This window comes from Equus caballus, chromosome 2 (assembly GCF_041296265.1).
Source record: "Equus caballus isolate H_3958 breed thoroughbred chromosome 2, TB-T2T, whole genome shotgun sequence".
In the NCBI taxonomy this organism is placed as follows: domain Eukaryota; kingdom Metazoa; phylum Chordata; class Mammalia; order Perissodactyla; family Equidae; genus Equus; species Equus caballus.
The window spans coordinates 106162530-106178497 of NC_091685.1; the positions used below are offsets into that span (position 1 = coordinate 106162530).

General features: G+C 34.6%; 1 protein-coding gene across 5 annotated transcripts in view; it reads left to right on the forward strand.

Moving 5' to 3' along the window:
* The window catches only part of SCLT1 (sodium channel and clathrin linker 1), a 145213-nt gene that overhangs the window by 100956 nt on the left and 28289 nt on the right, over positions 1 to 15968 (forward strand). For 4 of the 5 annotated variants that reach the window (XR_011435486.1, XR_011435484.1, XR_011435483.1 and 1 more), the window contains exons 17-18: positions 3184 to 3376; positions 9547 to 9743. Coding sequence is in view for 1 of the 5 variants with exons in the window: in XM_001915983.5 (XP_001916018.2) it covers positions 3184 to 3376; positions 9547 to 9743 (390 nt within the window). In the remaining 4 variants the exon portion in view is untranslated. Of the gene's footprint in view, positions 1 to 3183; positions 3393 to 9546; positions 9744 to 15968 lie in introns of all 5 variants that reach the window. The other variant, XR_011435487.1, reaches the window with a different exon arrangement.

The window sequence follows — 15968 nt, forward strand, 5'->3', positions numbered from 1 at the left end:
AGACACTATAAGCAAATAAAATTACAGGCTAATATCCTTGATGAACATAGATGCAGAAATCCTCAAAAAAATACTAGCAAACCAAATTCAAGAATACATTAAAAGGATCATATACTATGATCACATGAGATTAATACTTCAGATACAAGGATGATTTGCCATATGCAGATCAATAAATGTGATACGCTCCATTAAAGAATGAAGGATAAAACTCATAAGATCATCTTAATAGATACAGGAAAAGCATGTCACAAAATACAACATCCATTCCTGATAAAAACTCTCAACAAATTAGATTTAGAAGAAATGTACCTTAACATAGTAAAGGCCACATACGACAAGCCCACAACTCACATCATACTCAATGGTGAAAAGCTAAAAGTTTTTCCTCTAGAATCAGGAACAAGACAACAGTGTTCACTCTTGCCACTTCTATTCAGCATAGTACTGGAAATCCTAGTCAGAGCCATTAGACAAGAAAAAGAAATAAAAGGCATTGAAATTGGAAGGGAAGAAGTAACATTGTCTCTGTTTGCAGATGGTATGATCCTGAATACTGAAAACCCTAAAGATTCCACCAAAAAGCCATTAAAACTAATACAAAAATTCAGTAAAGCTGCAGGATATAAAATAAACATACTAAAATCAGTTGCGTTCCTATACGCCAACAACAAACTATCTGGGAAGGAAATTGACAATCCCATTTACAATAACATCAAAAAGAATAAAATACTTAGAATAAATTTAACCAAAGAAGTAAAAGATCTGTACACTGAAAACTAAAAAACATTGATAAAAGAAATTGAAAAAGTCACAAATAAATATAAAGATATCATGTTCATGAATTGAATGAGATAATATTGTTAAAATGTCCATACTACCCAGAGAAATCTTCAGATTCAGTAAGTCCCTATCAAATTTCCAATGACACTTTTCACAGAAATAGAAAAAACAACCCTAAAATTCATAATGAACCTCAGAAGACTCCAAAACAGTCAAAGCAATCTTGAGCAAGAACAAAGGATGCATCACACTTCCTAATTTCAAAATATATTACAAAGCCTCAGTAATCAAAACAGTGTGGTCCTCGCATATAAATAGACATATAGATCAGTGGAACAGAGTAGAGAGCCCAGAAATAAATGCACGCATTTATGGTAAACTGATCTTTTACAAGGGTAACAAGAATGCATGATGTGGAAAGGATAGTCTATTCAATAAATGGTGTTGGGAAAACTGGATACCCACATGCATAAGCATGAAATTGGACCCTTATCTCACACCATATACAAAAATTAACTCAAAATGGATTAAATGCTTAAATATAAGTCCTGAAACTGTAAAACTACTAGAAGAAAACATAGGGGGAAAGTTTCTTGACATTGGTTTTGGCAATGATTTTTTTGGACATGATCCCACAAGCACAGTCAACAAAAGCAAAAATAGACAAGTGGAATCACATCAGACTAAGAAGCTTCTGCACAGCAAAGAAAACAATCAACAGAGTGAAGAGATGACCTATGGCATAGGAGAAAGTCTTTGTAAACAACATATATGACAGGGAGTTAATATTCCAAAATATAGAAGAACTTGAACAACTCGATAGCAAAACCACACCAAAAAAAAGCAAAAAACAAAAAACTACTTAAAAAATGGGCAAAGGACCTGAATAGGCTTTTTTCAGAAGACCTACAAATGGTCAACAGGTATATCAAAAGGTGCTTATCAGCTAATTTTCAGGGAAATGCAAATCAAAACCACAATGAGGTGTCACCTCATATCTAGGATAGCTGTTATCAAAAAGACAAAAGATGACAAGTGGTGGCAAGGATGTGGAGAAAAGGGAACCCTTGTACACTGTTGGTGGGAATGTAAATTGCTAAAGCCACTATGGAAAACAGTATGGAGGTTCCTCAAAAAATTAAAAAGAACTCCCTTATGATCCAGCAATGCCATTTCTGGGTATTTATCCAAAGGAAACAAAATCACTGTGTCAAAGAGATATGTGCACTCCCACGTTCATTGCAGTATTATTCACAATAGCCAAGATATATGAAGCAACCTAAGCATCCATCAACGGATGAATGGATAAAAAAAGGTGGTGTGTGGGGTGAGGGGGTGATGTATATACACACACTGTAGGTATCCCACCTTTCTCTATTTTTTTCTTACACTTTGTTGAAAAACGGGCTTGTTTGTATGGTAGAGTTTCCTCTATCTACCTCTATCTACCTGTCTCATGTTGTTCCTAAAAACTAGTAATTAAATCAAGAGGCTTGGTCTGATCTGGCTTTCATTTCTTTGTAAGAATTCTTCAAAGATGGTAATATTTTGGACTTCTCTTTGGGGGCACATAATGTGTGATTGTTTCTGATTTAACATCTTTCTGATTTTAGCATCCTTTGATGATCTTTGCCTAGATCTGTCATTTCATTAGGGACTTTATTTGCCAAGGTTGAGATAGGAAGAAAGAGCTATAAGTATTATGGGAATAATGGTCTTGATATATTCCCTGTGACACCTTTTAACCAGGGAATGTTCACAGTATTTGGTTATCTGGGACTGAAAAGATGAAAATTTTAAAAGCTGGGGATAAAAATTAGCAGTGTAATGATGTAATATACATGTTTGGAGGTTATATCACCCAATAATCCATTGTTGAGAAAGTTCAAGAAATATAACCTATTTAAACTGTGATAAAAACAAAAAGTTTATAGAACTAGAAGTTTATGAAAACCATTTCTAAGACATATAGCAGGAAACTATGGATTAGATCTTACAATTTGGTAGTAGAGTCAGTTAATATGTCTTCCTGTGGAGTCGATTGATGAAGGAAAGGCATTTTGGTTATTACCTACTTCACCTTGCTCACCATTAGCTTCAGTTTGTTCCCTTGAACTTTTTACTCAGTGATTCTCATTGGTAGTAAAAATTTGAAAGAAGTTTCACATAGGTTTTCTAGGTGAGCGGTAACAGTTCAATTTATTCTTAGTTAAGATTGCAAAGTTGAGTGTATTTGCCTTGTATAACATTGTGAAACCACTTAGTTTAAGTCTATGGTGAAGATAAATGCGTCAGAACAAAGAAAACAAAAGTCTGTACTATAAAATATAGACAGACTTCTTGACTTCTATTACAGGTCGTTAAATTTAAAGACCCCTTTTGTTTTGTTTTTTTAATCAGCTCCTCAGAAGAGATATCACGTTGCCAAGAAATGATTCAGAAACTTCAAAATGTATTGGAATCTGAGAGAGAGAACTGTGGATTTGTCAGTGAACAAAGGCTGAAACTTCAGCAAGAAAATGAACAATTACAGAAAGAGATTGAAGATTTAAGAAAGATTGCTCTCGAGGCTCAAAAAAAAGCCAAATTAAAGGTATTTTCAGGACCAGGTAGAGTTCAACGTGTACTTGTGAAAACCAAAATACAGAAAATATTTAGAGAGACCTAGTGAAACATTTTTAAGTCCTTTACTTTTCTGCTTTCTCATCAGATAGCGCTAAATCATAATGCAGAGTGTTAACAGTCTTTCCTGTATTGTAGAACTTGGCAAGCATACTTGAAAATGATTGCTTTCGCTATCCACACACGCAAAAATTCTTTTCCAACCATGAAATACAGTGATATTCCTGCCAAAGCAATTTAAGCAATGCTAGCAAAACTATAGATTAGATAACTTTACAGACTGCCATCCTCTATTCTCCCTCTAAAATAGCCTCTCGAAAGTTGAACTCTGAAACTAGCTGTATAGAGGATGTTATATCAGTATGCTCTAAGAACCACTCATAGGTAGTCTGAAAATTCTGTGCTCAGAAGAAAGCAAAGGGGTGAAATTCTCCTCTAGAAAAGAATTCCCCTTTATTTTCTCTCTCCTTTCCCTCTTTTTAACTTTAATGCTTACATACTTTGGCACTAGGAACGTGGTAACCTGTTTAAGGGATTCACAGAATTCAAGAAGCACCAGTATCACTATTAACATGTTGCTTGCTTTTCCCCATGTCATGTGACTTTTGTGCAAAGTGTCAGTAACTCTTTATGATAAAGATCTGTATCTTCCAGTTTCATAGTAAGGATATGGAGAGGTAGCGTTAGTGTTTCACTTTGTTTTTTGTCACCATGAGGACTCATAAGAAGTCACATTCCAACCTAATTCATATCAACATATATTTATTGAATGTCTCCTGTTGCAAGTATCAAACACTGTAGTTACTTATAGACGTTCGAACTCTGAAAAAGAGAACCTTATATATCTTACAAAGAAATTTGTACTTTATGCTTTAGTCTATGGGAAATCTTTGAAGAACAAACAAAGGAGAAGAATTACACTACAGATATCAAGACTTGATATAAAGCTACAGTGATTCAGACAATATGTTATCAACATAGGAATAATCAGCTTGATCAATGGAACAAAATAGAGTCCATGAACAAAATCATTTTTCATAATCACCTCATTTATAACAAAGGCACCACTGCAGTTCAATAGGGAAAGAATTATCTTTACAATAAATGATGCTAGATCAGTTGGGTCCATATTTTAAAAATAAACCTTGACTCCTATATCACACTATACATTTAAATTAATTTGAACTACCTTGTAGACCTAAATGTGAAATATAAAACAATGAAGCTTTCAAGAAAAAAATCTTCATGACCTTAGATAAGAAAGAATTTCTTAAACAGAACACAAAAAGCACTAATTATAATGAAAAGATAGGTGAATTGGATTTCATTAAAATTACAATTTTTGAGTCTTTGAAAGGCACCATTAAGATAGTGAAGATGAAAGAAAGTATTTATAATACCTGCAACCAAAAGAAGGACTCATATCCAGACTATAAAAACTGTTACCAATTAAAAAAGGAAATCACTAATAAGGAAAAAACAGTTAGCAATTAATAAGGAAAAAACAGATGCCCCATTTCCAAAAATGGGCAAAAGACTTAATAGATACTTCATAAAAGAGAATGTATGAAAAAATGTTAAACTTCAATATATATCAGAGAAATGGAATGAAAACTACAGTGTAGTGTCACAGCACACCTACCAGAATGGCTAAAATTTTTAAAAACTAACAATATCAAGTGTTGACAAAGATGTAAAGCAACTAAAACTTTCATACAATACTTTTGGAAATGTAAATTGATACAACCCCTGTTTGGCAGTATCTTTTAAAGTTGGACATACATACATACTATACCAAATAATCCTGGCTACATACCCAACAGATATGCGTGCTTATGTTCATTGAAACATGTGTATAAGAATATTCATAGAAGTTTTAATTATATCAAAACACTGAAAATAAATGTCCATCAACATGAGATTATATAAATAGATTGTGGTATAGTCATATAATGAAATAGATGCAGCTCTGGAAAAAAATGAACTATGGCTATAAGCAATAGTGGATTAGTCTCACAGAAATAATGTTAAACAAAGAAGCCAGACATAAAACAGCTTATCGTCTATTAATTTCATTATGTGAAAGTGGTGAATAAGCATAAATCTTGGCAGAGGAAAGTGGGTAGGAGTATAGATAAAACTAGAGCAGCTATGAGTTTGATGATTATGGAACCTGGATGATGGTTATATAGGGATTTGTTGTTATATTCTATTTTGTGTATGCTTGAAAGTTCCCATACTAAAACATTTCCATAATTTTAAAAAAATCAATCTACTTTGGTGAAAAATATTAAATCTTTATCTTATATTTTAAATTTCGTAAGTTTCATATGGATTAATAGCTAAAAACTCTTGTGATACTATGAAACATTAGTAGGATATGTAGATGAATATTTAACTGATAGATGGGAAAGAACTTTCTCAGCAAAACAAAGAAAAGGAAGAAATTGCAAATGAATATATTGGTAAATTTTAACATATAAAGTTTTTAAATATTCAAAACCATTTTTAAATGCTTAAAAAAGAAATAATTGGGGGAGATAGTTTTAATAAATATGACAGAAGACAAAGCTCATTCATATTTAAAGAGCTTTTAAAAATATAAAAGAAAAATATTTGTAACCCAATAGAAAAATATGTATGAGACATGAACAGAATTCACAAACTAAGAAAAACAAATTGCTAATAAATAACTTTTTAAAAGTTTAAACTCACTATTAATTTACTACAGTTATCATTGTGAGGGACCGTGCAGCTGAAAGTGTAAAATGGTACACAGAGTCTAAAATTCAGTCATAAGGGAAAAATTAGCATATTTTATGATTAAGTACAGTACAGTGTTATTTATAATAAATCAACCCATCTAGAAATAAGGGAACAATTAAATTATGGTACATCTATAAAATACTGTATTATGTCATAATTAAAAATCATGTTTCAAATATTTTATAATGTATTTATATTGCTATGTCCTAAATTTTTTTTAAAAATAAGAAAAAATATATGCATATATATTTATATATGTTGTAATCTTATATACACTAATCTCAATTTAAAAATTCATAAATAAAAACAATTATGAAGAAGTTAGAGGTAGTTATCTCTGAGATATAGATTGCAGAGACCTTATATTTGTCTTTAATTTTTTTATATTTTCCGTTATTTTACAATATGCATGTGTGTTTGATTTTTATAATGAGGGAGAGGGAAATCAATGACTTTCCCCTATCTGGTACTGCTTTTGATCTATCTTTAATAATCAAGTTAGTAACTGATGTTTTGGAGAACAAAGGGATGACAGAAAGCTTATCTACCCCACATAGTCCACCAAAAATGCTCCCTTTTTGCCAAGTCTGCATCTGTCTTAAAAGGAGAATCATTGGTAAAGAAGAGACAGAACCTCTGAGCTAACTAGAGAGCTGTAATTCTGTTTTATGGAGGAGGAGGCCGTCAGACAAACTGCTGCTTTGTTGCTGATTCCTTCTTTGACGACACAGGCACATAGTGCTACATTTTGCTGCTCTTCTCCCCCTTGAAAAAGAGTGTGGTCTTCCCTGGATAAACTGAAAGGAGCCAAAAAGATCAAGAGGTCGCTTGGCTGAGAAGCTTACCAACTTATTATATGAAGTTTTCATTTGATCTTAAAGCCACTGCATTCCTTTCAGCCCTAGCTTTTTCCTTTCCTAACTCCTCCTTTCTTTCTGCCAAAGTTCTCCATTTCTTTGTGATCTAAATACCCCTTATAAGTATATAAAATTAAGAAATGGATAAGCAATCCTGTATACTTGTGTAATTCTTCTGCGGAGGAAGGGCACAAAGGAAGAATGGAGGGAGACCACAAATTTTTTTTCCTACCCACATTCTGAATTTAATCATTAGTGGAACTTTTGGTATAGGAGTCCCAGTTATTGTGGCCCTTAGCCTTCCAACGTCACTGCAGACCTGTCTAATTTAACAACTGGAATTGCGTCAGCTAAAGGATCAGGGGTTTGTTCAAACTGAATTTTGACCCTGAAAGCCGTCATTTATTCAGTCTACAGATGTGTTTCGACAACCTTACTATCTTTCAGGCGCTGAAGATGTAATAATAAACAAAAAAGACATGGTTCCCACCCTTAAAAACTTATTATTTACATGGAAGTGGTCAAAGTTTAAACTTATTTACAAACTAATAAATGCTCTTTAGGAAAAGTATAGGGCATTGTAAGAGCTTATAACAGAAGGACCTGACTTTGTCTAGAAAGAGGGTAAGAGAATTTCCTTATAAAAGTAATAATTGATCTGAGTTCTAAAAGTTGAATACAAATAACTAAGATAAGCTAGAACGGAAAGATTATTCCAGGCAAAGGGAACAGCATGTGAAAATGACCCAAGCATGAGAAGACATTGTGGCAGAAACAAAGAAAGAGAAGGGGATAGTGGCATAACATAAGCTTGTAGAAGTAGGCAGAGATCAGGTTATCATGAAGCACCTTAGCGCAAATAAATCCAGTTTATTTGGTCCAGTTACAAATAAATTTTCCAAATGGAAATGGGGAGTTACCTAGGCAGGCAGAGTTCTAAAACTATATGGCTGCACAGATCCGTTTTTATTATAGTGTGAAAGAGAGAGACAGAGACAGAAATACATACTTCCACCTAAGATTTCAAAACCATGGCTTCTCCAGAGAAAGTAGAAGTTGAAGCAGGGAAAGAGGAAGAGCATGTTCAAATCTAAATTTGCAGAATGTAATAATTCAAAAATTATTAAAATAGCAGCAGAAGTCAAAGAGCCTTAGGAAGCTTGCACAGCAGTAATACAATACAAAATTAATAAATACAAAGTTGTTTTTCCAGTGCCAGTATTTATAAAGTCTTAAGTTTCTACTTGTGCATCATTTGAGAAAGCAAATTTAAGAGTTTTAGGAAGCATGTTGCATTTAGTAGAAGTAATGAGGGCAGAGTGTTTGCAGTTTTCCTCTATGAGCTATGGATTTTGCTGTTGTTGGTTTTCTGTGTTTTTTGAATTGATAAAGTTGAGTCCCTTATTCATTCTTATTTGAGTTTGAGAGTAGCCATATTTAATGAATTACTAGAAGCCATGTTAGCCGTGACCATTTTTAAAGCACATTATTTTAAAATGTCACAGGATAGGTATTCTTTATATTTCTTTAGTGTAGCAAGATAAAGATGCCCTGAGAGTACACCAAAGAAATTGTTCTAGTAACTATTTTCTTAATTGCCTCAAGAATGGTGATAGGTAGTTTCATTCTAGATGTGTACAACAGAAGGCAATTTGTTACATACATTGGAAGGATTAGGGCATCAGGGCTTAATTCTCTCCATAAACCCCTGGTTGAGAAAGCTTCTAGAGTATCCAAAGAGCATTTGCTTGTATGCTCATTCTGCATTAAGGTATTCTTACTATAATGACATAAATTATCTAGAAATAAATGAAGACATTTGCATATGAGATTCTGAAAATCATTATTTATAGTCTTTTTTCCTAAAAAAAAATATATACATCATTTGTTTATACTGAAACCAAAGTGGTAAAGGAATTCCTGTATGTGATTTTCTTTGACTTTACAAAGTCCTTTGAGAGACAATCTGAAATTTGGTATGCAATTCAGAAGTGACTTGAAGAGCTTCTGAGTTGGTGAACACATCAAGGTGCTAGGAGGGTGGCACTCTTGCAGAGGGCAGAGAAGCCTGCACAGCCCCTGCTTCCTATACCTTGCCCTATGCATCGCTTCCATTTGGCTGTTCCTGAGTTGTATCCTTTATTACAAACCAGTAAACATTAAAAAACATGGCTTGAGTAAAAACCTCTCAGTTACTGAGAGCATGAACATTTTCCAAGGATTCTAGAAAGAAAAGTAAAAGTAGATAATGAGAGTAGTTTTGTATGAGATAGTATACTTTTTTGCTACTGGCATTTTAAGGTGGTCCAGAAAGTGTTGCAAAAAGTTATAGTCCATTGTAATTCTGGTTTCATTTGTGGTGAAGACAAATTATAAACTTAATTTATATATATATTTCTCATCCAAACATTTCTATGCCACAGACATAATGAATGATTCCTTTTGTATATATCGTTGATCAGTATATCTCCTAGAATAACAGAAAAGAAAAAGATACTGTGTTCATTTTATTCCTTAGATCAGTACAATGGAACATGAATTTTCCATAAAGGAACATGGATTTGAAGTTCAGTTGAGAGAGATGGAAGACAGTAATCGAAATACCACTGTTGAACTGAGGCAGCTCTTAATGACTCAACAGAAGGCGGCCAATAGGTGGAAAGAAGAAACAAAGAAACTTACTGAAAGTGCAGAAATTAGAATCAGTAATCTAAAGTAAGTCCACTATTAATTGATACATTTTACAGACAAATAATGTCTTTGCCATAATCTTTTTGTAAAGATGTGTAATTCTGGACCTTGTACTTATATTTTTTATTCAGCAAATATTTATTGAACTTCTATGAAAAATATTAAGCATTATAAAGCAAAACTAACCTTGTATATTTTTGTAAATTTTATACATATTCCACAAAATACAGTGATTTTTGTTGGACATGACAGTTTAGAATTTTAATACCATTTACATATAGGTATAGCATAATAATGTTCTATAGTTGTAACAGAATCTATTTGACCTGCAAAGCCTAAAATATTTGCTCTCAGGCCCTTTAAGAAAAAGTTTACTGATCCCTGCCCAGAAAGAACTTGAGCTTTTATGCTGAATGATATGGGAAGCTATGGACGGCTTTGAGCAAGGTGAGAAGATCAGGTTTAAACGTTTAGCAGGTCAGTTGACTGCTGTATGAAGAATAGACTGTAGGGGCAAGTGTAGAAGAAGGGAGAAGGTAGCCCAGTATTGTAATAACCCAAGTATAAGGTGATGGTAACTTGGATTAGGTTTTGAAGGGTTGGAGATCACCAAAAAAAGTTTGCTTAGGGCCATGTCAAGTATGAGCTGCCTAAAAGACATCTCAGTCAGATATCGACTCATCAGTGGGGTACATACGTTTGGAGTTCAGGGGAGAGATTGCAACAGGAGCTATACATTCGGGAGTCATTAACATATACATGATTTCTAAAATCATTGGATGAGAATGTGTAGAAAGGAAATCTAGAAAGAGAAATTAAGCTCTCTGAGGACTAAATTCCAAAAGTTAAAGGTTTGAAGAGATGATTCCACTGAAAGAGACTGAGAAAGAATATCCAGCAAAATAAAAATCTAGACAAAATGGTTAAAAAAAAATTCAGAAGGAGAATAAGCAATAAATTAAGGTGATATTTATTGAATGCATAACGTGTTTTTTCTAAACAACTTACATATACTTAATTAGTCTTTACAACAGCCCTACAAAGTGTATAACATTACCATTTACATTTTACAGATAGAGAAACTGAAGGAGATGGAGAGGCTGAGGGAGGTTAAGGAACTTGTTCCAGGTCACGTAGCTGAGGAAGTAACAGATCCTAGTTTCAAATTCAGGCAGTTTGGGTAAAGATATACTTTTAACCATTATGTTTTACGAAATGCTTCTGATTGATTGAGTGAGGTGAGGACTGAGAATGGACCTTTCAATTTGGCACCCTGTGGTGGTCTTTGTTAACCATGATAAGAGCAGTTTTGGTGGAATTCTAGAAAGAAAATGTATTTAGAATGAATTTAAGAGAAAAAGAGAATTTCTGCTTCCAGTTAATGGTGAGCTAAGCAATTTGGACGAGCCCTTTGCCACAACTGAAAAAGTTAGATAAATTATAACAAATATCTATGAACTGTATTAAAGAACTAACAAAAACATTGTTACCAGTTTTATTTTATTCCAGGAATGCAAAATTATTAAAACATTAGAAAATAAATTAGTATAATTTACCACATTAAATTATTAAAAGAGAAATATCATAAGGTCTTCTCAATAGGTAGAGAAAAAGCATTTGTCAAAATTTAATTCCATTCTTGCTTTTTCAGAATATCTCTTAGCAAACTAGAAATAGAATTCCTTAATTTTATGAAAGTATCTATCTTAAAGCAGACATTATTCTTAATGGCAAAAAAAAGTTAATAACTTTCCTTTGAAGATTGAGAAGATGACAAAGAAGTCCACGATTACCACTTCTATTAGTATTTGTTCCAGAAGTTCTAATCGGTGCACTATGGCAAGAAAAAGAAATAAAAGCTATGCAACCAGAAAGGAAGGAAGAAAACAGTCATTCTTAATGGACATCATAATTGTATATATAGAAAGTCCAAAATAATTGATAGATTATTAGGTGAATATACAAAAATTAATTGTATTTCTACATGCCAACAGCAAACATTTCAAAACAAAATTTTAAATATAGTAGAATTTACAATACATTAATAAACGTCAAATACCCAGGCATAAATGTAACAAACGATATGTAAGACTTTTGTGTGGAAACTGTGATATTAAGAGTAACTAAAGAAGGCCTAAGTAAATAGAGACCATGTTAATTTATTAGAATATTATAAATTTGTTAACACTGCCCCCTCAACCATCTATAGATTGAGTATAATCTCAGTCAAAATACTAGCACATGGAACAGTATCCAAAATATATTAAATGAAAAAACACAAGTAATATGCAGTGTGTATAGTATTATACCCTGTAAGGGAGGGGGGAGTGTGTGTGTGTATGTATGTGTATACATATATATGCAAACATCCTATGTATACACCACATTCATACACATGCATACGCACACACACATTCTGTTTTTAAAGAATAGAGAAGTAACCAAATGAATAATTAAAATGGTTGTCTATGAGTGGAGAGAAGGATGAAGGCTAAACTTCTTTGAATGAACCTTGTTTTGTAGATTTTTAGGCTTGACTTTGAAACTATATAAATGTTTATATAATTATTTTCAAATTAAATCAAAATTTAAAAGACAGTACCTAAAAGTTGAAAGTAAAATTAAACAGGGGCTGGCCCTGTGGCCGAGTGGTTAAGTTTGCACACTTCGCTTCAGCGGCCCAGGGTTTCACCAGGTCAGATCCTAGGCGTGGACCTAGCACCACTCATCAAACTATGCTGAGGCGGTGTCCCACATAGCAGTGCCAGAGGGATCTACAACTAGAATATACAACTATGTACTGGGGGGCTTTGGGGAGAAGAAAAAGAAAGTAAAATTAAACAAATTAACTTAATTGTGTAGGAAGTTGATGGCTTAATTACACAGATGAATTATTTCAAATGATGTTAAACGGTAATTAGACCATATACTCCTAGTGAGATAAATCCTAAGGATAAAAGGAAATACAAAAAATAGTAAACTGTTTTTAGTAGTCGTGTTGTTAGAAATAATATTGGTATTATTATTCTGAAACTTATAATTATAGCATAAAGCAACTGAGTAATTATATAAATGTCTTTAAGAACCAAGATTTTCATCATGAGAGAAGAAACTCAAAGAAATTAACTAAAACTTGGAATTCTAAATTGGAATTGGAAATATTAGTATATGAATTCATGGTGTGTTTTACTCTTAAAAACATGTATTTCCTAATTCTGTCCACTCAAAGGACCTAGAAACGGTCACCAGAATTCAGTTGCAATGAGGTATCCTAAAAGAAACTAGGACTCCTTAGAGAAATGATTGCTTACAGATCTGGGATAGAAAAGTACAAGATGAGCCTGGAAAACACTTTGTTGTAGCAAAAGGCAAGGAAGGTGTCAAGATTACTGGGGTCATGTCAAAAGAACCCAGGAGCCAACTTGAGGAGGCTCCCACTGGCCAATGTGGGGGCAATTTGAACATCAAAAAGAATATCTGCAGTAAATTGAAGCATATCAAATATATTAAAAATTCATGACCAGAATGATATTAAATAAAGAAGAAAAGTTTTTGGTCACCTTTGAAAGATGCTGTGGAACAAACTCTTTCTGAAAAAAGATAAATAAAGGGAAAAATCAAATATTTATTCTACCCTCCCTATGCTGATCATACAGTCATGCCTCACTTAATGATGGGAATACGTTCTGAGAAATGTGTTGTTAGGGGATTTCGTCATTGTGCAAACATCATAGAGTGTACTGAAAGGGAAAATTTGCCACCCAAAAATGTGTCTTTTTAACATAAGGATTATTTTCAGCTGATTTTTGGGGGGGTGTGTGTTTGAGGAAGATTGGCCCTGAGCTAACATCTGTTGCCAATCTTCCTCTTTTTGCTTGAGGAGCATTGTCCCTGAGCTAACATCTGTGCCAATCTTCCTCTATTTTGTATGTGGGATGCCACCACAGCATGGCTTAATGAGTGATATGTAGATCCATGCCTGGGATCTGAACCCATGAACCCTGGGCCACCACAGTGGAGCGCGCAAATTTAACCACTACACCACTGGGCTGGCCTCATAGGCTGATTATTTTTAAGAAACAAAAGACTAAGAAAAGTTTTTTCCTTACCTCCCCCTTAACTGCCTAAAAGAATTCATATAGAAAAACCAGTCTCAGGAAGCGAGCTATCATCTTATAGCATGGACCAGGCAGTAGACAGGGAGGAACCTAGGAAAGCCTATTTGTTGGGCTCCCCTCTGTGTTCTTCTCTTTCTGTGTGGCCAAACAGACAGTTGTTTTCTAAATGTTTGCTTATTTTCACCTACCTGTGAATTGCTTTCCTTTCCTTTGAAGTCCCTGACTCTCCCCACCCTTGATATCTTCTTTCGTCTTTAGCTGAGGATGATATTTAAGGTGAGGGCTTTGACCATTTTGGTCAGTTACTTAGTTTTCCTGGGTTTCTCCCATGTATACATGTTATTTAATCCTCCCCACAGAACTTACACAAGCCTAGATGGCATAGCCTACTATACACCTAGCTATATGGTACCAGTCTTATGGGACCATCATTGTATATGTGATCTGTCATTGACTAAAACATCATTATGTAGTGCATGACTGTACTTCATCAAGAGCTACATGGCCTTCTCTACCATAATACCCCCACTTCACTGGTTAGGGAACCCATATGGGGATTTTGCCAGTTAGTTGCTCATTATGTCTATTCCAATTATGCATCCCAGACCCAGGGAAATAACCACAGGGTAGGATTATGGACATACTGGGCCCATTATGAGACAACTGAAGCCAAAACTCCATTGATGACCTGACCTATAGAAACCCCTCCTCTGGTTGGTGGCCCTTAGTGGTATTTGGAGTCTCCAGGAATTTGTCACTTCAGCAACAGTGTCCAGTAATCCAGAAAGTGTCTGGATTTCCCCTTCCAAAATTGCACGATCACCCTGTTAACCCTTCACAGGTCCCTTAGGGGAAGGCCGGGAGGAAATATATATGGATGTATAACAAAATCCTTCTTCAGAGGAACCTGCAACCCCTTCCTTCATTCAGGGGGCTCTAAGTCTGTGAACTGACTCAAGTTTGAGAATTGGTTAAAGGGCCATGTGTGACACTCTCTTGTAGTGATTCAAGTCAGACTGCTAGTCACAAGACCTAGAGCTTTCTACTTCTGCTAGAGCTTTCCTACTTCTCCAAATCAAATAAGACTTTAGTAGGCTGCCCGTCTACTTCAGTTCTATGCTCACAGTGATCAGACTAGAAAACACCAGAGATCTGTGCAGATCAGACTCTTCTGGTTACTACTTCAACCCTGCCACCCATTCCAGTAATGATGATATTAAATGACACTACATCTTTCTTGCCATTGAAAATCCTATCATTTCCATTGAATTCAGGAAGCCTAGTTCCATGGTTCCGTGGTAACAGTTCCCACTGTCATTTCTGTACCAGAGAGAATAACCACTACAGAGCTCTTAGGGAATACTGGGGCAACCCTCATGACTGCGTTTCTCACAGTCTTGGCAAAGGGAATGTCTGCTGGACCCTCCTGAAGGACAGAGTTGAAGGATGGATGAGCTGGTTTTATATTAAAAAAAAAAAAACCCTCTAGCCTTCCAATCTCCTTAGCTTTTGATGACTTCCTCTATTACTGATTCTCAAATGGGGACAGTTTTGTCCTCCTCTCCCTGGAACATTTGTCTTAAAAATATCCAGACACATTCGGGGATACTGCCATCTAGTGTATAGAGGCCAGGGATGCTGCTAAACATTCTACAATGCACATAAGAGCCCCCTACAACAAAAAAATTTCCAGCCAAAGATGTCAGTAGTGCCAACGTTGAGAAACCCTGCTCTACACTGTAACAAGGAGCTTTTTACACTTTAACCTCATTCGGTATAGGTAACCTTTGAATCCAGGTGTTGTTCAACCTACCAGGCAAACCAAGATACTCAAGCTAACAGGTTGAAGCCAGAATATCTGCTTTGTGAACTCATATTGGTAAATTTGGCCTAATCCAATGTTTTATCCCTTATGCTGTAATCAGGTGCCCTTAGGTTCCATTCTCATACATACTCTCCAGTTTCTGTTTATATAAAATTGGCAAAACCGTGAAATTATTTTGGCATATTCTGCATCCTCACAGGTCTTGTTTTGTACTTCATTCCCTAGAGCCTCTTAGATTTGGGTCTGGCTGTAGATGTAGAAGCAATGAATCATGGTGAAGTTAATCCTGAAGAGAGTCCCCTGTTC